This window comes from Antennarius striatus, chromosome 10 (genome assembly GCF_040054535.1).
Source record: "Antennarius striatus isolate MH-2024 chromosome 10, ASM4005453v1, whole genome shotgun sequence".
In the NCBI taxonomy this organism is placed as follows: Eukaryota; Metazoa; Chordata; class Actinopteri; order Lophiiformes; family Antennariidae; genus Antennarius; species Antennarius striatus.
Window position 1 is genome coordinate 18,205,612 of NC_090785.1, and position 20,756 is coordinate 18,226,367.

The 20,756-nt window shown below is 38.0% G+C and overlaps 2 protein-coding genes across 2 annotated transcripts in view; both read left to right on the forward strand.

Moving 5' to 3' along the window:
* Positions 1 to 25: 25 nt before the first annotated feature.
* guf1 (GTP binding elongation factor GUF1) lies at positions 26 to 11,553 on the forward strand. Its single transcript, XM_068325727.1, has 17 exons — positions 26 to 782; positions 994 to 1,105; positions 2,367 to 2,515; positions 2,733 to 2,813; positions 2,906 to 2,983; positions 3,081 to 3,164; positions 4,019 to 4,083; positions 4,171 to 4,374; positions 7,047 to 7,186; positions 7,447 to 7,570; positions 8,080 to 8,212; positions 8,728 to 8,871; positions 9,191 to 9,324; positions 9,514 to 9,615; positions 10,970 to 11,089; positions 11,218 to 11,254; positions 11,350 to 11,553. The coding sequence occupies exons 1-17, from the start codon at positions 597 to 599 to the stop codon at positions 11,482 to 11,484; spliced, it is 2,028 nt and encodes a 675-aa protein (XP_068181828.1). The 5' UTR covers positions 26 to 596; the 3' UTR covers positions 11,485 to 11,553.
* Positions 11,554 to 12,636: 1,083 nt separating this feature from the next.
* The window catches only part of pigg (phosphatidylinositol glycan anchor biosynthesis class G (EMM blood group)), a 62,217-nt gene continuing 54,097 nt past the window's right edge, over positions 12,637 to 20,756 (forward strand). The window contains exons 1-3 of the mRNA XM_068326265.1: positions 12,637 to 13,019; positions 13,135 to 13,340; positions 19,724 to 19,933. Coding sequence (XP_068182366.1) covers positions 12,866 to 13,019; positions 13,135 to 13,340; positions 19,724 to 19,933 — 570 coding nt within the window. The 5' untranslated portion in view covers positions 12,637 to 12,865. The remainder of the gene's footprint in view (positions 13,020 to 13,134; positions 13,341 to 19,723; positions 19,934 to 20,756) is intronic.

Sequence of the window (20,756 nt, forward strand, 5' to 3'; positions counted from 1 at the left end):
TATAAAAATTCTACATTAAATTTAATTGTAATAGGCTGGTGCCATTCATAACCAGCCTATTTCAATTAAATTACATTGTACATAGCATTGTAAATCCACGTGAAAGACATGATTAATGTAAAGCCTTTAGTTTAGTTAACACGTTTTGGTTATAATAAATGACCCCTATGTTAAAGAGTTACAGTATAACAATTATTCGAAGATTTTGTTTGAACCAGCGATCGAGATTTTCCCGCTGTGCGACATAAGGAGAAAAACAAGGTTATTATCTTGTTTCTTTCTGTCATCTTTGCTACTGCAAAAAAAAAAAAAAAAAATCAATAATAAATCTCCCACAAGGCTTTGCGGTTGAACTCTAAACCAAGATGTCAGCCTCCTTCGCTACATCCATCTTCAAAATATTTAACTCGTACTTCTTGAAATCTTCATCAAGTTAAAAGTTTTTTGTCGCGACAGTCCGGCTAATGACAGCGGAGCAACTGTGTTGTTAGTCTGAGTTTAACTAATGTTAACGAAGCTAAATAGCTGTGCTGTTAGCACCGGTCAACACCTTCATCCTTCATCCTGTTAGCCACTCAACATAGCTTGTTGAAAACATGTCATTTTCTTTCTTGAAACATGGGATCGAAACTCCTCTTTTCAGACGAGTTTTAAACTTCAAAATGTGCAAAAAGAAAGCACAAAGCTGTAACATGAGCTACACGCTATTAAGACATCGCTTTAAGAAAAGTTTGCCCATATTATTCTCCAGTAGCGTCAAGATGTGCACTGAGACACACAAGGTAACAAAATACCAGAAAATGTTCAGGCAGCGTTTTAACAGAACTTCTATTGAGAATTGTTTCCTGCTATAACTTACAAAGTTATGATGAAGTTCCCATTATATAAATCGTTTCCTTTATTGCTAGTTATTCAGAACATGATAGTAATCATTAATTTGTCAAATGTTTCCTTACAAATGAATGAATGAATGTCCTTGCCTTTGCGTTCAAGGAAACCATCGAACTGTCCAAGTTCCCTGCAGAAAGAATCAGGAATTTTTGCATCATTGCTCATATTGATCATGGAAAAAGCACGTTGGCTGACAGACTGTTGGAGATGACAGGTATGTTTCCTTATTGCCACATTTATGCATCATATTATCATTCCCATTTTTTCTGAAGTTTTCATAAAAGAGGTTTAGGTCTGATAATAAACACGCTGATAATGATATAATGCGTGAGAGCCTACAGTAATGGAATATGTGTCGTAACTGGGGACACTGCTATCTGAGAACAGCTGCTATCATCCAAATGGTAGCATCATAATACTCCCTTTCTCTGGTACTTAAAAAAAAAAACATATTAAATTAGCTTGTAATAAAATAATTAAGTCAAGTCAAAGGAAGATCATTTTTATATTGTCCCATATCACAACTAAAGTTAGCTCATTGCACCTAAGATAGGTTATAGAGATAGAGATGTTGTAAATAAGTTGGTGGGCAGGCAGATGTGCAACATTAATGATAGATATATAATAGAAACATTAAAAGTGGTAATAGCTATTATACTAGCTATTATAGTTTATATTATACTATTATATCTATATACTAGCTATTATTATAGCTATTATATTATTATGTTATATATTATTATTATTAGTATATAATAATATATATTATTATATATTATTATAATATTATTATTGTATATTATATTATATTATTATATTATTTATTATTATATATTATTATTATAGCTATTATACTATTATTATAGCTATTATACAGTAGTTTATACTAGCTATTGTATTATAGTGGTAATAGCTATTATACTTTTTTTTTCACTGCGCATGCGTGAGCAGGCTGCAGTTTCCTCTCCTCTGCTATCTATCTATCTATCTATCTATCTATCTATCTATCTATCTATCTATCTATCTATCTATCTATCTATCTATCTATCTATCTATCTATCTACTTCAACTACCGTATAACTACAAATACTACTAGTAGTACTAGTAATCTAATAATATAATATTGTTGTTTGAGTTATTATTGTCATCAATAATAATAATAATAGTGGGAGGATTGATATGTCTCTTTCAAACCATAGCGGCCCCTGAGTACCGGTAGATTATTTTTTGTCTAATATTCTGAGTCATGTTTACACTGCATCGCTAGCCCAGACGTCCTTCATCTTTTTTTTCCCTTTTGGACAGAATATTTAGTTTGATATGTTGAAGTTATTTTGAAATATAAACTTTCTGGGTTTTGGATTTCTCTGCAAATGTTGCTTTTGACAAGGTAAAGGTGACTGTTGTTGTAACACATTTTGTATATAAAAAAAAACAAAACTGTCATATTTACCATGTATGTGACTGACAAACAGGAGCAATAACAAAGACTGACAAGAACAAGCAGGTTTTGGACACACTTCAGGTGGAACGAGACAGGGGAATAACAGTGAAGGCCCAGACAGCTTCTCTGCTTTACAGCAACCAAGGAAAGGAGTACCTCCTGAACCTCATCGATACACCAGTAAGTGTTAAGAAGAAGCTTTGAAACATTATGAAATGCACCATTTACGCCTACCTATTCTGTGGGGCTGCATATTTCAATTTTGAAACATTATCATCATCATCAGCTCTCTCATCAAAACAACAGTCCAAAATAAAATCCACAAATAATTTTGCAGTTCTTTCATGTTATTTACATGCTGCAGCATTGCGTGTCCTGATGCCTTTCCTTTCTGTAGGGTCACGTTGACTTCAGTTATGAAGTGTCTCGGTCAATTTCTGCATGCCAAGGAGTCCTGTTGGTCGTTGATGCCAATCGGGTACAAAATAAGATCTATATCTTTCTTTTGATAGTGACATGTGATCGCTATACAAGCTGCATGTATAGTTATTAATATTGTGTCATGTGAAGGGGGTTCAAGCACAGACAATGGCTAATTTCTACCTAGCGTTTGAGGCTGAGCTGGCAATCATCCCTATCATCAACAAGGTACGCTGAAAGCTTCTTTACCTGTTTGAATTTTCCCCCCAAAAAACATCACTTTTTTTTCTTTTAATTTCAGTTTGTTCTTATTTTTTCTTCTTAGATCGATTTAAAAAATGCTGATCCAGAAAGAGTCGAGGCACAGATTGAAAAAGTGTTTGATATTTCACGTGAGGAATGCATCAGGGTGAGTTGAAGCTTGCTCAAGCTAAGGTTGTGCAACGTGAGGAACTTTTAGAAGATGAAGAAGAAGCAGAACTTTATTAACTTTATTATCTTGTTGTAGGAATCTTCTCCAAATTTAAGATAAAATAACCGCATTAGCCTTTTAAATTACACTTTGAATTCTTTATTCCATAATTTCTCTCTGTTTGTAATTTTTGTGCAACTATTCAATCAGATATACCATGAAATTTAAAATATCCATGTATAAAATATTCTGTAACTAAAAAAAAGTGACTTTGCATAGGTGGTGAAAGAGGTTGGAGGTGTCCCCCAGAATGACAGTGTCACTGAGGCAATTGCATTCATGTTTCTTTACATACGACTAATCTGTTTGCCTCTCATTTACTCACTCCTACAACATTCCACCTCCTTGTGCTTCTCACTCTCTTCCCATATTTGACCAGAACTTGTGTTTTAGACATAGTTATACCAAGTGAGCCACTTGTGTAAGAAGCCTTTTTTAAGATGGGTAAAGCATCAAAACCCTTTTGTGGTACAAAGTTCTATCCAGAACCAAGAAACTAATAGAAGCGTTCACAAAACAGCTATAAATTTAGGCTGACTTTACTGTAATGTCATTAATGGGAGTATTTGTCTTATTTTGTCTTGTGGATGCTGTTAAAGGTTTGACATCACTAGAGCTGCTTATCCATTCTGTTGCTGATTTCCGACAAAGTACAAAGAGCAATGGAGTATGATATTAAAGGAAAACTTATTTTTATCACCAAACAATAAATATTATTGTGGGCATTATTTTCAGGATCCTTGACCTGATTTTCTCTGAAGTGGTTTTGTCTTTTTATTTGTTTTTTGCAGATTTCAGCAAAATTTGGAACAAATGTTGAAAACATTCTTCAGGCAATTGTGGACAGGATTCCACCGTAAGACGGCTCGTTTGATTTACTGTTTCAGATGAAGCATGCTTGACACATCAAGATGATGATGTTTCCTCATCCTTGTATTCTCAGGCCTGTGGCAAGTGCCGATGACCCATTTAAGGCCCTAGTGTTTGACTCCGATTTTGACCACTACAGAGGGGTGGTAGCTAACATTGCTGTGCTTGGAGGTGAAGTCAGAAAAGGCGACAGGATTGTTTCAGCACATCTGGGCAAAATGTACCAGGTCAGCGAGTTGGGGATCCTTCGGCCGGATAAGCATCTGACACAGAAGCTGTGAGTTGTGTTATTGTTCCTTTTCTCCAGCTTTAGTGGTTTCCCAAATGCTAATTATGATGATTACTGCTTTTCTTTTGAAGTAATAAATGGAATTTCTTTAAATTACTTGGTACTTATCATGTTTCAATATCAACACCAAATGACTGGTCTATTAATTGAGATAATCAGCAGCAGAACAATGAATAATGGAAGTAACCACTTCTCTCTTTGTCGTTGTTTTATGTACCACATAATTCAATGCTTCTATAATTGTGTAATCGTTTTTTTTACCATCTATGTGCACTACTAGTCAAAAGTTTTTGACACCTTCTAATTTCATGGTTTTATTTTCATAACTATTTACATTGTTGACTTTCACTGAAGGCATCAAAACTATGTATGAACACATACGGAATTATGTCGTAAACAATATAAGGTAAAATAACCGTTTTATATTTTAGCTTCTTCAAAATAAACGCCCTTGCTTTGATTGACTATGCTTTGATTACTGCTTTGCCTTCTCTCAATGTGCTTCCGGAGGTTGTCACCTGAAAAAGTTTTCCAAATTAAAGGAGTTCCCAAAGATTCTGAGCACTTGTGGCCCTTTTGGACCCTGTAGTTCATCTTGTCCCAAACCGTTCCATTGGGTTTAGGTCAGGTGACTGTGGAGGCCAGGTCATGTGATGCAGGATTTTATCACTCTGCTTCTTGGTCAGATAGTCTTCACACTGACTGGTGTTTTGGGGCTCACTGTCCTGTTGAAATATAGATGTGCTGTGGTTGCCATGCTGGTTACATGTGACTTTAATTTTGAATAAACTCCCAACAGTGTCACCAGCTAGCCAAAGCTCTCAAATTTGGGCTCATCAGACCAGTGAAGAGATTTCCACTGGTCTGATGTTCATTCCTTGTGTTTATTGGCCCAAATAAATCTCTTCTACTGGATTCTTAGCAGGTATTTGACCATAAAGGCCTGATTCTCTCAGTCTCCTGTGAACAGGTATAGAGATGTGTCTGCTACTAGAACTCTGTGTGACATTTATGTGGTCTTTCCTTTCTGGGGTGGTTCTCATGTGAGCCAGTTTCCTCTGAGCTCTTGATACTTTTTGCGACTACACTTGGGGATACATTTAAAGATTGTGCAGTATTTCCAAAGTGACTGACCTTCAGTTCTTAAAATAATGATGGATTTTCGTTTCTCTTTACTTATCTGATTGGTTCTTGCTGTAATATTGATTCTAAAATGTGCCAAATATGGCTGTCAAGTGTGTTACTGGCGTGACTTCTGCACAACAAAACTCATGGTTCCAATCTCATTAAGTAAATAAGAAAACCTACAAGTTAACCTTGACAAGGCTCGCCTGTGAATGTTAATTCAGGTGACGACTTCATGAAGCTCATTGAGAGAAAGTCAAGGGTTTGCAAAGCTGTCATCAAAGCAAAGGGAGGCTGCTTTGAGGAATCTAAAATATAAAACACGTTTAGATTTATCTTTTTTGTTTGCTGTATAGCTCCATATATATTTTGCTTCATAGTTTTGATGTCTTCAGTTTGTATCTACAATGTATAAAGTCATAAAAATAAAGAAACACCATTGAATGAGAAAATTTGTCCAAACTGTTGACTGGTAGTGTATTCCTTTATTTTTGTCTTACAAAAATAATTTCAATTTACAAACTACAATGTCATGACAATTGTTCCCTGCATTTTACCCATCCTGGACGAGCAGTGGGCAGTACTTACAGCGCCCAACTTTCACGTTGGGGATGAATGCCAGACACAACAACCATTAGTAAGGTCACCCCATAAGGCATTTTGAAAATGTGTTTACCCTCTAACTAAATTAATGACTTATTCCATTGTGACTGGACACACCCAGACCTGCTTACTACCACACATATACATACATCTACAGTACTCGCTTCTTCCGCTGTCGCAGGTCATGGGGTTTCTGGCGGCTATCACAGCGGACCTGGGGTGTGAGATCTGATTTCCCCATTCAATTAAATCTACACTTAAATTGATCATTTATCAGAAGCAAAAATTTGGCTAGAAGGTCTCACCAATATCATATTAACAATGGAAGGAGGAAGAACTTGACGTAAATTCAACAATTTAGGTATAGCTACAATTTCTAAGGCTCTGCGTCTCCACAGTGAGAAATCATCTGGAGGAGACTTGAGGCAAGATGTATTGCATGGATGAGTATAAATTGGAATGTTTTGGAAGACAGAGTTCATATCTGGTGAAGCCAAACACCAGATTACACAAGAAGAACACATGAAAGGTTGTAGGGATGCTTCAGTCCTGGGATGACTTTCCATAATTAAAAAAAAAAAAACCTGTAGGAGGATGTTTGTGATCAGTCTGTGAGGTGAGGCAACAACTGAGTCATGCAGCAAAACAATGATCCTCAGCATAAGGGTAAGTCATCTAAATGGCTAAAAAGAAATAATTAAATTTCTGAAGTGGACAAGTCAGAGTACCGAACCTCCAGGTCATCCTCCCAAACCCTCACACATGCTGCACTGAAGCAGAGGGTCCAGTCATAACATTTGGTTGCAGTCATTCCTGCTGAAGATGATAATTATCTAAGTTCAGGAGGCCAATACCTTATTATCCACGTGATTTAACTCTTGAGTTGTTTGGGTAAATTGCATTAACGTAACTCTCTTTAACTTAACGTGTAGGTTAGCAGGCCAGGTGGGCTACATAATAACAGGGATGAAAGATGTGAAGGAGGCCCAGATTGGTGACACACTCTACCTCCAGGACCATCCAGTGGACATCCTCCCAGGGTTTAAACCCGTGAAAGCCATGGTCTTTGCTGGTAGGAAGAGTTCTTATCTGCTTCTCTTACCTTAGTGTCTGATAAAAGATTAGCGAGACATAGAATTTAGTATGTTATACTGCAGAATGTTATTATTTTCTTTGAATATTCAAGTAGCATTGGACCTGTACTTTAAAATAAAGCCCCTGAATATAGTAAAAGTGAATATAGTAAAAGCTATCAGAACTTCTCAAATAGATGTGACAAAAGTCCTGCATGAGTCCTGATGTGCATTTGATCTCTTGATTTCTGTACATCAGGCATGTATCCGATGGACCAATCAGAGTATCAGGGACTTTGCAGTGCCATTGAGAGACTGACCTTGAATGATTCAAGTGTCATAGTGCAAAAAGACAACAGTCTAGCCCTGGGAGCTGGCTGGAGGTAAGATTCAGTATATATATATATATAGTATATACACACACATACACACACACACACACACACAACGACGGGAAACAAAACCATAACTTAAGTATGGCAATGATAAATTTGTCCCACGTAAATCACAATATTTGGACTTTTTCAAGTCACTTCTTGTGCAAAAGTTCCCTAGTTTTTCCTAAAATGTGCCAAATGTAGAGGAAGTAGCATCTTTTTTCTCATCATTTTCAACACAAACTTGGACGACACATGATAGAATTGATTGGGCAATAAAGAACGTTCCTTGGGACATACTATCTGTTGCCAAAATGGACAGCCAAGTAAGAATTTATCATCACAGGTCATATCAGTCCAGATGGTGGAAATTTGGATCGGTAAGACCCTGCACTGGAATAGCAATGCACCTTACCCACTGTTGAACTCTCTCCAAATCAGTTCTTTGTGATTAAAAGCATAAACATCAATCATAAAACTTGACAAAATCCAAGCACCTTCCTGCTCCCCTACAGGCTCGGCTTCTTGGGTCTTCTCCACATGGAGGTGTTCAATCAGAGGCTGCAGCAGGAGTACAATGCCTCTGTCGTAGTGACAGCGCCAACCGTGCCCTACAAGGCCATCCTGTCCTCAGCCAAACTCATCAAAGTAAGAGCCATTTCAGGTCTTGCTGTATAGCTGACCTTGTACTGTTATTTCAGCATAAAGACGCTTTAAAATGGTCTGAAATTAATGATAAATGGTGGCTCTCCACTGCTGCTGATATGCCTCCTGGTAAAATAGCAGATAGGAGATTAATGAGGGGAAAATACAACCAAGTGTATCCTGTTACAAAGGTAAAATCCCCTCCAGTTTGAACACGACATGTTCAAGTTGACTTTCCATGGAGCTATTATTCCATTCCATTGGCAGCAACTTGGTGTATTTGCATATTTTTATTATAACACATCAGTTTATAGAATTTCTCTTGAAATGCTAGTAATGGAAGCTGCACTGCAGCAGATGTACCTCATGACTGAGAAGGCAGCTTCTCACAGTCTGCAAGCGTTTAGGGCTCCAGTCTCAAAACTGGGATTTTTTTTTATCACTTAAAAAATCATCAAGGTGTTAGGAAATACGTTCACCAAGTTTACGTTCCTGAATAACAGTGGTTGTCTTTACAGGAGCACGGCAGTGAGGAGGTAACCATTGTGAATCCTGCTCAGTTCCCAGAAAGATCAGTCGTGTCAGAGTATCTGGAGCCGATGGTCCTAGGGACCATTCTCTCTCCAGACAGTTACACTGGCAAGATCATCAATCTCTGCTTGGTAAGACAAAGATGCACAATGCAAATAAAGAAAATGAAAAACCCTCATTTATACCGTCAAACATTTACATGAGTACCGTAAAGGTACCCACAGAATGTCATGTAAACAATTTATGTCAGAAAAATTACATTACGATCTCACATCTCTGTAAAAAAAGTTGGTTTTTGCTCATCCAAAATTGTCTAGAAATTAATTATTGGATGAAAAAAAAACCCTGAAAAAAATATTTTGTGTCACTTAATTTAGCTCCAGGCAGTCTCCCTCAAGTCAGATTTTATTTTTTAGAAGAAAATATAATATTTTTGCTTTTTGTCTATAGAATCGCAGAGGCATCGAGAAGGATGTGGTGTATATAGACGACCATCATGTGATGATGAAGTATCTCTTCCCTCTGAATGAAGTAATTGTGGATTTCTATGATCTCCTCAAATCTCTGTCCTCCGGATACGCAAGGTAAAAAAAACCTGTGGAGTATATAAATAAACAGAGATGTAGTTTTACATTTTACATTTATTTTTTTGTTCACGTAAGTTCAAATTCAGATATTTTATTAGATTAACTAAAGTCTTTGAAGAAGCCAGTAAATGAAAGCTGTCAATTTTAAACATCAATGGTGATGACGTATTATTTTATCCCCCTTAGCTTTGACTATGAAAATGCAGGCTACCAGGCTGCTGATTTGATAAAGATGGATATTCTGCTGAATGGGCGACCTGTAGAAGAACTCAGCACAGTTGTACACAGGTAGTAATGTTCATTTACAGGTATTTGAGTAAAAAATCTGAATAAAGCACTATGGCCATGTAGACTTGCCCATAATGTGTGTTATGTCCTGCTGCAATCAATAACAACTGATAATCTCCTCATATTGAGACAAGTTGAGTGCATGTATTTCTACATTCAGGTCTAAATACTAAATGTAAATCACAAATACACATCTGGTAAATTCAGTTATGACAGTGTACTTGAATATTAAGGTTTTCATGACAGTGCTGCTTTGTGGTTACGAAGTCTAGTGTAAATTATTTTTATCATTGTAATCCTAGGAATGAATTGGCAAATTTTTAAGACTTAATTTAAGACATAATTTCAAGGATGCATGACTTTTTATCACGTAAGTAATTCTTCTGAGCGTATGATGCGTGAAATATATCCAACATTAAAGAAAACATTAAAAGGAGAAAAAAAAAAGCCTGTTGAGGCCAACTTCATCTTTGACTGTGGCTTAAGGCTCCACACAAGGACTTCACTTCATCCCTGTGAAGGACAGCAGAACAACTTTACTGATAACAAAAAGTGGTGTGCAGAGAGTGGATCAGTTTTTAATGTACCTACACCCCAGGCTCTAGGAGCCCAACAATCTGAACAGGATACTTCACCAACAATGTCTGTGAAGCAGAGAATCTGTTTACAGTTGTTTGATATGAAGTCTTTGTTTTACAGAATGACTAAGATTGAGTCATACAGAGAGCCTCACACTCCAGTGTTGGATGTTCCGCCTACAATGGCCAATTCAGAAAAATACTCCTAACATCACATTTGAAGCTCACCACTATTCATGGAATATTAATTTATAATTTATCCTGACCAGAATTGGACCTATTGGCAGTGTTTATGTAAAACTATGGATTACCACCTCCTAGCTGTAGTTTCATGTTTAATCTACAAACATTAATGACATTGGTTTCCTCTTGCAACGTCAAACTGTTCTTGTAATATGGTACCTTTGTGGAAAATGGGGCAATTTTACTGCCACAAATATAAACCTTTATTTTAAATAAATATTTTTATTTGGAGTTTTTTTAAATAACATGTACAGTATATTATACTTGCATGACAGAACATGGTAATGTGTGTTGGGGCTCTATTCTGATTTTTCTGAACACTGATCATTTTGATGAGGATGCTGCGATTAGAATAACAAAATAAAAGCTTTAAATGCTATAACAGATAATAAATTTTAGTTGTTTGCCAAAGAGCCAGCTGCATCGATTGGGAGTGGCAACAGCAAAACAGATTTTATTGACAAGATACTTTGGTCATGGCAGAATTGGAAAGGGATGTGATTATGGCTCTGATGGGTTTGATTTCTTTACAGAGAACGTGCATACAGCAAGGGAAAAGCCATGTGTGAGCAACTTAAAGACTCCATACCAAGGCAGATGTTTGACATCGCTGTACAGGCAGCCATTGGTAGTAAGATCCTTGCGAGGGAAACGTAAGTATATCAGCTCTAAAGTAAGACTTTTTTTAAAGAATAGTATAGAATGTAAAGTGATGCATGAACAGAAGTCTTTTTTGGATTACTTCTGTGCATGAAATGTGTGCTATGTTTGCTTCTTTCAGAATTAAAGCGTACAGAAAAAACGTTCTTGCGAAATGTGTAAGTCAAGGTTTTTCTTAGTTGTCAAAATGTTTTGAGTACAAAAGTTAAAATCTAAAAAAAACACAAATACTGAATGTACTTTATTTTGACAGTATGGTGGTGACATCACACGGAAGATGAAGCTTCTGAAGAAACAGGCTGAGGGTAAAAAGAAGATGAGGCTTATCGGCAAGGTGGAGGTTCCTGTAGAAGCATTCATCAGTGTTTTGAAGAGGAAAGAACAATAGAAGCAGTACAATTAGCAAATTATTATGTTATCACTCTTTTATCAACAAGTTGTGAATAAAGTGATGATCCTACAAATGCTGAAATTGTGTTGCTTCACTTTTTTTTATGCTGTTAGTAAATCATTTTCCAAGAGACAAATTTAAATACATTTTGTCTTAATCAGTTGATGCTAAAATATCAAACTGTTAATTTATTCTAATGCTTTATTAGAACCGACATTGCTAATTTCAGTTAATCATATTTTCCACAACTGGCTTTTACAAAATTGTGCAGATCTGAAGTGAAGGAATTAAACTGAAGCCTAATTTTACACTTCAAAATTACAGTATATCTGTCACTTACATACAGTATGACTGCACAGGGAAATTGTGATACAGCTGTGTAACATTAAATCAGTTAAAACTAATTGATAAACATAATTGCCATCTTACTGGTTCTTAGTCATGACATTTTACTAAAAACCTATTTTAAAACAGAACATTGTAGATTTTTGTGATGATTAACCAAATTAAATTAAAATGATTCACTGTATTTCTGCCAATTCTAGACTCCCACGTGACCTCAATATTGAGAGATTAAAAACATTATTCTATGCTGACCCTGGATTATTGAATCTTAAACCCTGTCGTCCTACAGTGTCTCCAGCAGATGGCAGCAGCATCCTCCGGCTCCATAGCTGTCAGTTTAAATCACAGGAACCCACCCTCCACTTCTACCAGTAGATACTGAGGCTCAAATTATATATTTTACCATTCTTATGTGCTGCTCTTTGAACTTGTCGAATTAAGGTGAACGGTACCCTCCATTCATTCATTCATTCATTCATTTACAGATAAAGAGATAGAGAGAGAAACACACACACACACATGTAGGTGTACACATACTGTACCTATATAGTATTCCTATAAGTATATACAGTATGTATGTATATATCATAGTTTTACATATATATGTATATATGAACATATATACTCACATATACATATATTAGCATATTGAAGTTTTTGTACAATATTTTTCTGTATCTACCAAGTTTTACGTCGACAACTGTGCTGAACATTCATAACATTGCGTGGTGAAAAAAGGCGCATTGGTGTGTTTTGACTCTACGTGCTACCCGTAGTTTCTCTTGTGTCAATGCGGAAGCTGCTTTCAGTCACAGCGAGCGCTAATGGATGTCAGTTTTCGTTCTTAAATACGTTTGCAAAAATATAGTATAGATATAGGATGTTTTATTACACGTCATTTGACAGTGTGTCCATCTAAAATGGGACGAACACCTTTATTGGGGAAACTCTGAAGTACGCTTCCTGTCGGCTGCGAGCTAGCAAGTTGTTTCCCCGACTTACTCGTCTCTTCAGGTGTCCGTCAACGTGAAAAATGAAAGTACGCTCGTCTGTTTTTGCCTCGTTCGTTTTAATATGCGAAGTGATTGGCGTTGCCGTCTTCCTTCGGGGATTTTTCCCTGTATCTGTCAAGTCGTCTCTGTCATCCAAGAGCAAGCTGTCAGATCTCCCCGCAGAGCCATTGACAGGTGAGCTCACAGCATCATCTGCCTCCTTAAAGCTGCCTTCGTTTAAAGGCGAGTGTCTGCCTGCTTTGTGGACTGTAATCCTTGAAAAAAATAAATAAAAATGTTTTACTTACAGGAAGCTCACCTAACTCCACTCGCCTCCCACATCCACTGTTTAAGAGAGTGGTTATCATGTTGGTGGATGCTCTCCGGGAGGACTTTGTGTTTGGACCTAATGGTCGCATCTATATGCCGTACACCAGACACGTGGTGGAGAAAGGTTCATCCAAAAGCTTCGTGGCAAAGGCCAGACCCCCGACGGTCACCATGCCCAGGATTAAGGTAAATCAAATGCAAACACTTGAAAAAACTCCCAACAGATATTAGATTTTCAAAAAATATTACACAATGCTACTTTCATTCATTACTGCAGTCTCAAAATCATTCAAACCCTTAATAACAAGTCTCGACAGTGCTTTGTAGAGACCACATCGTCACTGCTCTGATCTGCTGCAGAAATGATGCATATGCAGATAATGGCCTTTAAATCTGTAATGTTTGTGGTTTATGTGCTCCAAGCACATTTTTTCAAATCCGGAGGTTTTATGGGATTCGAGACCTCTTGGTACAAGCTTCAGCGTCCTCACAGATGGCAAGATGTTTTCTTCTTGAATATCTTGACGCTTGTTGGTCCCATCTTACTCTGTACCGGCTGCAGGTTTGCAGACCCATACCATAATTGAACCACTGTCACGTTTTACATGCAGCATGTGTTTAATTTTTACGTCCTGCTTCAAAGCGGTGATGTAAATTGTCAGTTTTTGTCGTTCGTTCGTTCTTCGCAACCATTGCAGGTAGAAAGATGAAACAAAAAGCACATTACTCGGGCGGCAAAGGGGATGAAAATGAGGCGATGATCTTAACCTTGAGAAAACTAGGTCAAGGTCAAATGTCAACTTTTCTACACTCAGAAACCGGATAAGATAGAAAGACGAGGGGGAAGGCCAGTGTGAGTATGACCGTGAGTAAGACTGTCACCGATCAAAGCTACTGCTTTGATCAGTGACAGTAGGTCAGAGCACTGGCTTTGATCTTTGACCTATGCAAGTAGGTCAGGTGTGTTGTGGGATGTTGCAGTCTGTGACTGCCGTAATTTTCCTGCAGCCATTCTTATTTTGAGATTGGTTTGGTCATTAAGGTTCAAGTATTTTGTGTTGAATGTGCAAAATAAAACTTAAAATCTATTTTTAGGAACTAATTAAAATGTCCTTTTGTTCTCAGAAAACACCTGATAAATCATGTTTTGCCAGTAAACCAATACGCAATGGGGCCTTAATAATTTTGCTTTCCAACAGTAGTATCATGATGTGGACTTTCACATATGAACAGAAAGTCTGCCTGCTATGGGTCATCTTTCCCAAGAATTAATAAATGCATGCAAAATTTACATGTTGCATGCATTTGCATGCCACATTTGAGCACTATTTGTTAAGAGCACAGACTTCACAAACAGGCTGTGGATTTGAACCTGTTATGATGGTATTTCTTACAGAGGTGTCTTAATGAGTTTTCTGGGTTTCAACATATCCCATGACAAGCCTGTGCTTATGTGTCTCTTTGACTCAAGCCCCAAGCCATCCTTTCCAATCAGTGATGACGATCTTCGAAGAAAAAGTGATCACAAATATATGGTTTGATTTTTTTTATAAAGTGCATCCATTCATTCATTCATTTTCTTGAAGATGAGACAACTATCGTGTCAGCTTAAACCACTTTTTCTGCTTTGGGTGTCAGACGTTACGCTGGAGCATACCCCAGCGGGGTAAACCGGAGATGCGTCACTAGCGCATCGCTGGGCCACATATAGAAAGACAACTACACACACACACACACACATACACACACACACACACACACAAACACACACACACACACTCACACCTGCGGACAATTTGGAGTGATCATTTCATAGAAATATTTTCCTGAAATAGGCATGACACAGGTAAATGCTTTCCGCAGTTAGCAGTATATTGTGGACATGGTTCATGAAGATGGGCATTCCACCAACTGGTCATGTTTAGAATCTTGATTCAGTATTTAAGTCTCAAACATTCTCAAGCAAAGACAGGGAGAGGTTCTCTACTTTGTGACATTCAGATTTTACAAATTTTTGCACATTGTCCCAACTTCTTTTTTTTGGTGTTAAATCTAGGTTGTTAGATATAAACGACTGCCTGTAAACCTCATCCACCGGGACACTAACACATTTCTTGAAACTCTGTAGTAATATAATCCTACATTTATACATGGGTTAAGTTATAATCCTGTCTTCTTCACAGTAGGTTTCTATCATTATGTGAAAACACACATTGCATTTTTCAAACAATTATTTGCATGTCAAAGATAATGTTGAGTGAATACAGGGTTTGCTGTTATAGTTGGACTTCAGTGTCAAATCTAAGTGTCATTGTGGTGCATGATGACTTGCAATGACACAAACCCCCAAAAAATACAACAGAAATATCCAGTTCATCTCGAGAGCTGTGAGCAGTTGAGCCAAAAATGCCCTCGCACTATTCCTGTGAGCCAAGAATAGTCATGCCTGAGAGAAGTGCGAGCTGTATTTTGAAATAAGTGCTAAATTTTCTGCCTACAACTGCAAATTGGGTTAAAAGACAGAACCGGCAAATGGTGAAAACATGGTGCATTGTCACATTTGGATGATTCGTCACACTGATTGTATTTTGGGAGTGGAGCCAGATGGGAATTGTATCTATGTCATATGTCCTTTGCATGACAGCTTGTTGAGTGAAACACGAAGATTGTGGGCAGAAAGAGTCGTGCTGTTGTTAATAATGGTGAGAAATTTATGCAGAGAGAGAATGATTCTTCAGGAAAAAGTGGAGTTGGTTCTCCATACTGTGTCTGGCAGCACTGAGATGGTGTGGGGGCAGCTAACTGAAGTTGTAAGGAGTAGCAGAATATTCCTCCTGTCAGTGTCAGAGGACAGAAGAAAAGGCAGCACTCACGCTAAAGCAGTGGTTAGAAGAAAAACGCTGACAGATCAGAGCCAGACCTCAACCCTGGAGGATCCCGCTGCTCAAAGATCCACGATGTGGACAGAATCATCCTTCAGTGATGTATGATTAGTGCGACCAGCAGGTAGGAGGACGACCATCAGAGTGTACACTCAGCTTTCTGTGGGTCAGTGAGGGCTGCACAGAGCATGTGTTGGTGGACGGCGTCAAAGAGGAGTGACAAGCAGAAGAATCTCTGGAGGAGAAACAACACTTTAGTCATTTTGAAGCCCGGTTCAGCTGATAATGGTACAATGCAGAAAAGCAGCAATCATTTATATACATAACATATACTCTATATAATATTTATATACAGAACTAACTAGGTTTTGAATTATTATTTAACATAAATACAAATAAACACAATTTTTATGTTATTATTTAATTATATTTGTTGTTTATGTTTACACTGCATGTTTACACTTTTACACCAATCCTGCTTTGCGTGCTTTCAATTGCCCCTATGGGACTAATAAACTTTTATGAATTTGAATTTGAATACATATGCGCACGCACACACACATACACACACACACGCACGCACACACACACACACATATATTTACAAAGTTTATAAAAACTTTTAACTAGAAAATGATGGGATTTTACTTTGTAAAGTGTGAATTCCTGATTCTGTAATCATTGCCAATAACAATCTATCAGTTTTTGGACGGTTCCTGAGCGAGTGTGTCAGGACGCAGCTCGCTGTCACAACACAGAGCAGGTTAGTTTTGATGTGGAGGAGGGACGAGGGGATAATCTGAGCTTCATTCAGTTGGACTTGCAGGGAAACAGATGTTCCATCGTAATCCAAGGATTTGGAGAAGGATGCAGAGATGATGAAGAGAAAAGGCATGAAGGCAGGAGAAAGGCCGTAATCTTCATTTCTGTCAATGGTTAAAAAAAAAAAACTTTAAAAAAAAAAAGCATGGAGATGGAAATCAAAAATGGAGGGACTTCTAAAAAAAAGGTCCTGACTTAGAGGTGCAGGCAGGGAGAGTTTATGTTGGAACAGAGATGTGCGGTACAGTATATGTAGGAGAGAAAGTCACCTTGTCTGCTGTCCAAGTGGTCCATTTTGATTTGCTGTCTTGGCGACAGAATCTAGGTTCATTTATAAGACACGCAGACAGACCTGTTAATCACATTTTAGGGGGCAGAGCAGTTTCAGTAGATTTCACCAAAGCACCTTGACAACGCCATTTTTGAATTTCTAATGTATTTACAAACCTTTATGACAAACCAAGGGCTGATTAGTAATTAATTGAACTATAAATTTTTGAGGGTATACAACTGAGAGCACACTGTAATGAATTCCTAAAATACCCCTTCTGTGTCTAACATTGGTGCATGGCAAAAACACATGAGATCATAGCCTCCGAGGCCTTACATTCTCTGTATATAGAAAAACAGCTCAGTGGCATTTAGAAGTGTAACATTCTCAGCTTTAACTGTAATCTGTGATTAAATGATCCAACCAGAGCTTTTGTGGTGCACCAGTTGGTGGCAGTAGGAACTAACTGCTTTTCTTTTTACTACCCACTATCACTGCATTGCACCCAGTTAACGACTGACACCGCCAACTAACCTAAATCACCATCTCTCTCTGTGGCAAGGCCATTAATTTACACACATTTTCCTAAGAACGTTCTAGAAGCCTCCTACGTTTACAGAACTGATGTTATTGAGGTCTTTTTTCACAGACACAGCTTATTGTCTACATATTATTTATTAAAATGCCAAGCAGTGCGCAGTTATGCTGGAAACCTTTCCCCGGGGTCGTCCCACTGTAATGGTTCCAGTTTTCTTGCTCTTTGTAATCATGACAGGGTGAGAAAAGGAGCCGGTGCTTTTCCCGGTCTCGTATTCACACGAGGCCAGTAGAGCCTCGATCTCTGACTGGCACAGCAGTCGCTGGACACGACTACGGCGGTGGACACGGGTGATAAATTCTCCAAGTTATAAATGTAGCAGCACCTAGCAATGCATTGTGGGTGTTTAACAGGCTGTGTTTTTATAGTGATACACTTTCAGGTTTGTCTGGTGAGACCTGAGACATCTATGGGGGTTTTCTAATTAATGGCTGGAAGTCATCAACTAAAGGTTTGTGAAATAGGAGGCATTAAAATCTGATTCTCTCCAGGCTGGAGGACTAAACGCCACAGCCCCTTCCTGTCCTTTGGCACCTGCACCAGCTTTGATCACTGTGATGAAGAGGAGCTGTATACCCCACTGATTCTACATTTGACAGTTAAATAGTGGCACATTTTAAGCTTAAACACACACTGCTGGCAAACAGTTTGTAGGTGACTCCCTGATTCTTCAGGGATTTGTTTTTGGCATCTGGACGGGTTTTGTATTTAGATTTTTACAGTAGAATTATTTCTGTTTATTATATCATCACAGCAAAAAGACTCGTTTACATGTGGTCCACTGGTTTTACTGGTCAGACTATGGACCAAGGACCACAGTGAGATTGAATAGAAACAAAGGAGAGGATTGCTTTTGAAGAAGAACCATTCATCTCTTTGTGAAACAAGCGTCTGATCTGGCATAGGCAAAGCAGTCACAGGGAAGGAAGTGGTAAATAACTGAGCTCAGGATTAACACCAACAAAATGAGGCAGGAAATTCAACCTTTGATTTCCCTGTTGGAACAATATATGTGAATCAAATGACGAATGTGAAGGTCTTCTGACCCTAGGTATGTTTGGGAGTTTTTCGTTATTGAGGAAAACTTTGTTCACACATTTTAAGACGTAAAAAAAAAATTAATAAAGCTTCCCAAATATATTGAAAATGTGCCTTTGGATAGAAGAGAGTGACAGTACTCGATGTTATTTGGGTGTGTGTTAGTGGTATTTTATTGTTGTTTGGTTGCTGTTTTTATGTGATGTAGTCACATACAGTGGTTGACATGAACAGCGACCCAGATTTGAAGTGAAATCAGGATTATAAGTGCAAATACAGCACCAGTAAAGCAGATCAGATAATTTCTTAAGCTGTAGATTCCAAGATGACTTTGAAATTCTCCTGCTTAATTCCCTTGACAGGTTCTTTCAAGACCAAAGCCTTCATATATTAAAGGCTGGTCAACTCTGATTTTAGCCCGGGTTTCTGAATGCCTAGCAGGATCTCAGGCTGTGTAACGGGCAGCTCATGGGGTTTAAATAGCACCATTTCATCTGAGCCTCTGCAATCTCATGTGTCCTCCGGTGCATAAAGACGAGGTCTTTGTATTTCCCTCTTGACAATGCACCGGGCTTCCTCCTGACTTCCAAAATAGGATGTGTTTTCCTTGTCAGTCAAATGGAGGCCAGTGGTGGGGTTTTTTTTTTCCATATTCCATGATGAAATCAGTAGAAACTGTACATCATAAATACCATCAACCTACCTGATTCTGTTTCAGTTTGTGGCGCTGATATCGTTCTTTGAATGTGATTCAGCTACCAATGCTTCATCAGCCAAGTGGAGGGTGCTGGTTAGCCTTTCTTTAATGTTTTTGACGTGTTAACGTTTTTGCTTAACACTGCACACAAAAATTAAGCCGGATGACGACATGATAATGATGAAACTATAAGGTTGCACAACACCATTAAAAGACAGTTATCGTTCAAGGGACAATGACAAAAACATGTCTCCTCCCTAGGCTCTTACCACTGGCAGTATCCCAGGCTTCATTGATGTGGTAATGAACCTGAATTCCCCTGCAATGCTGGAAGACAACCTCATTTGGCAGGCCAAAACGGCAGGGAGGAGGATAATCTTCTATGGAGATGACACCTGGGTACGCCTCTTCCCCAAACACTTCATGGAATACGACGGCACCACCTCCTTCTTTGTGTCGGACTACACTGAGGTACGTAAGAGGCAAACAGGAATGGGTTGTTGGAAAATGATCAATGAGACATTTACGTGTTCAACATCCATAAATAATTAATGGACCTGTTGTCTGATATTCATAGAAAACTATTCATAGACATTCTGGAAGAAATTTTATTTGATAGTGTTCAGAAATTGACCTTAATGGAGCACATATATTTCCACCAAGGCCAATCTGACCAACACACATCTTTTTGTTTTACGTGGCCGATGCCCCATTCCTTTACAGAGTTTTATGAGAATTGATTTTTTTGCACACTGGTGACACAGTAGACATTTTCAACACAGAAGGAAACTCACAAGGGTATTAATGAGCCCATAGGAGGACCTGCTCTTGTGTTCATTTTCACCACTGTTGGGGACAATTTACTGTTGTTCACGTCTTCAGAGTTTGCAATCAAAGGGAAGGAAGATTCACATTTTTCAGAACTAAAGTGAAATCTACACTGCCTGGCCAAAAAAAATGTCACCGTCAAAAAAGTCACGCCCTCTCATATTTTGTTGGACTGCATTTAGCTTTGATTGCAGCGTGCATTAACTATGATATTGTTTTGATGAGTTAATGCAATATCACAAGAGTTATTTCCATCCAGTGATGCAATATTTGTTTCATATTTTTCATCAAGATATTTGTCAGCACTGAAACTCCCATCAAACTGCTGTCCCTAGTTTTCTTTTAAAAGCTCAATTTCAGATTGTTGGTCCACAAATGTAAAAAATTATAGATTGTTATCAACTGGTATATTTTCCTCTTATTTTAAATATTTCACTCTCTACTAGCTTTTGAAGAGGCCTTACCT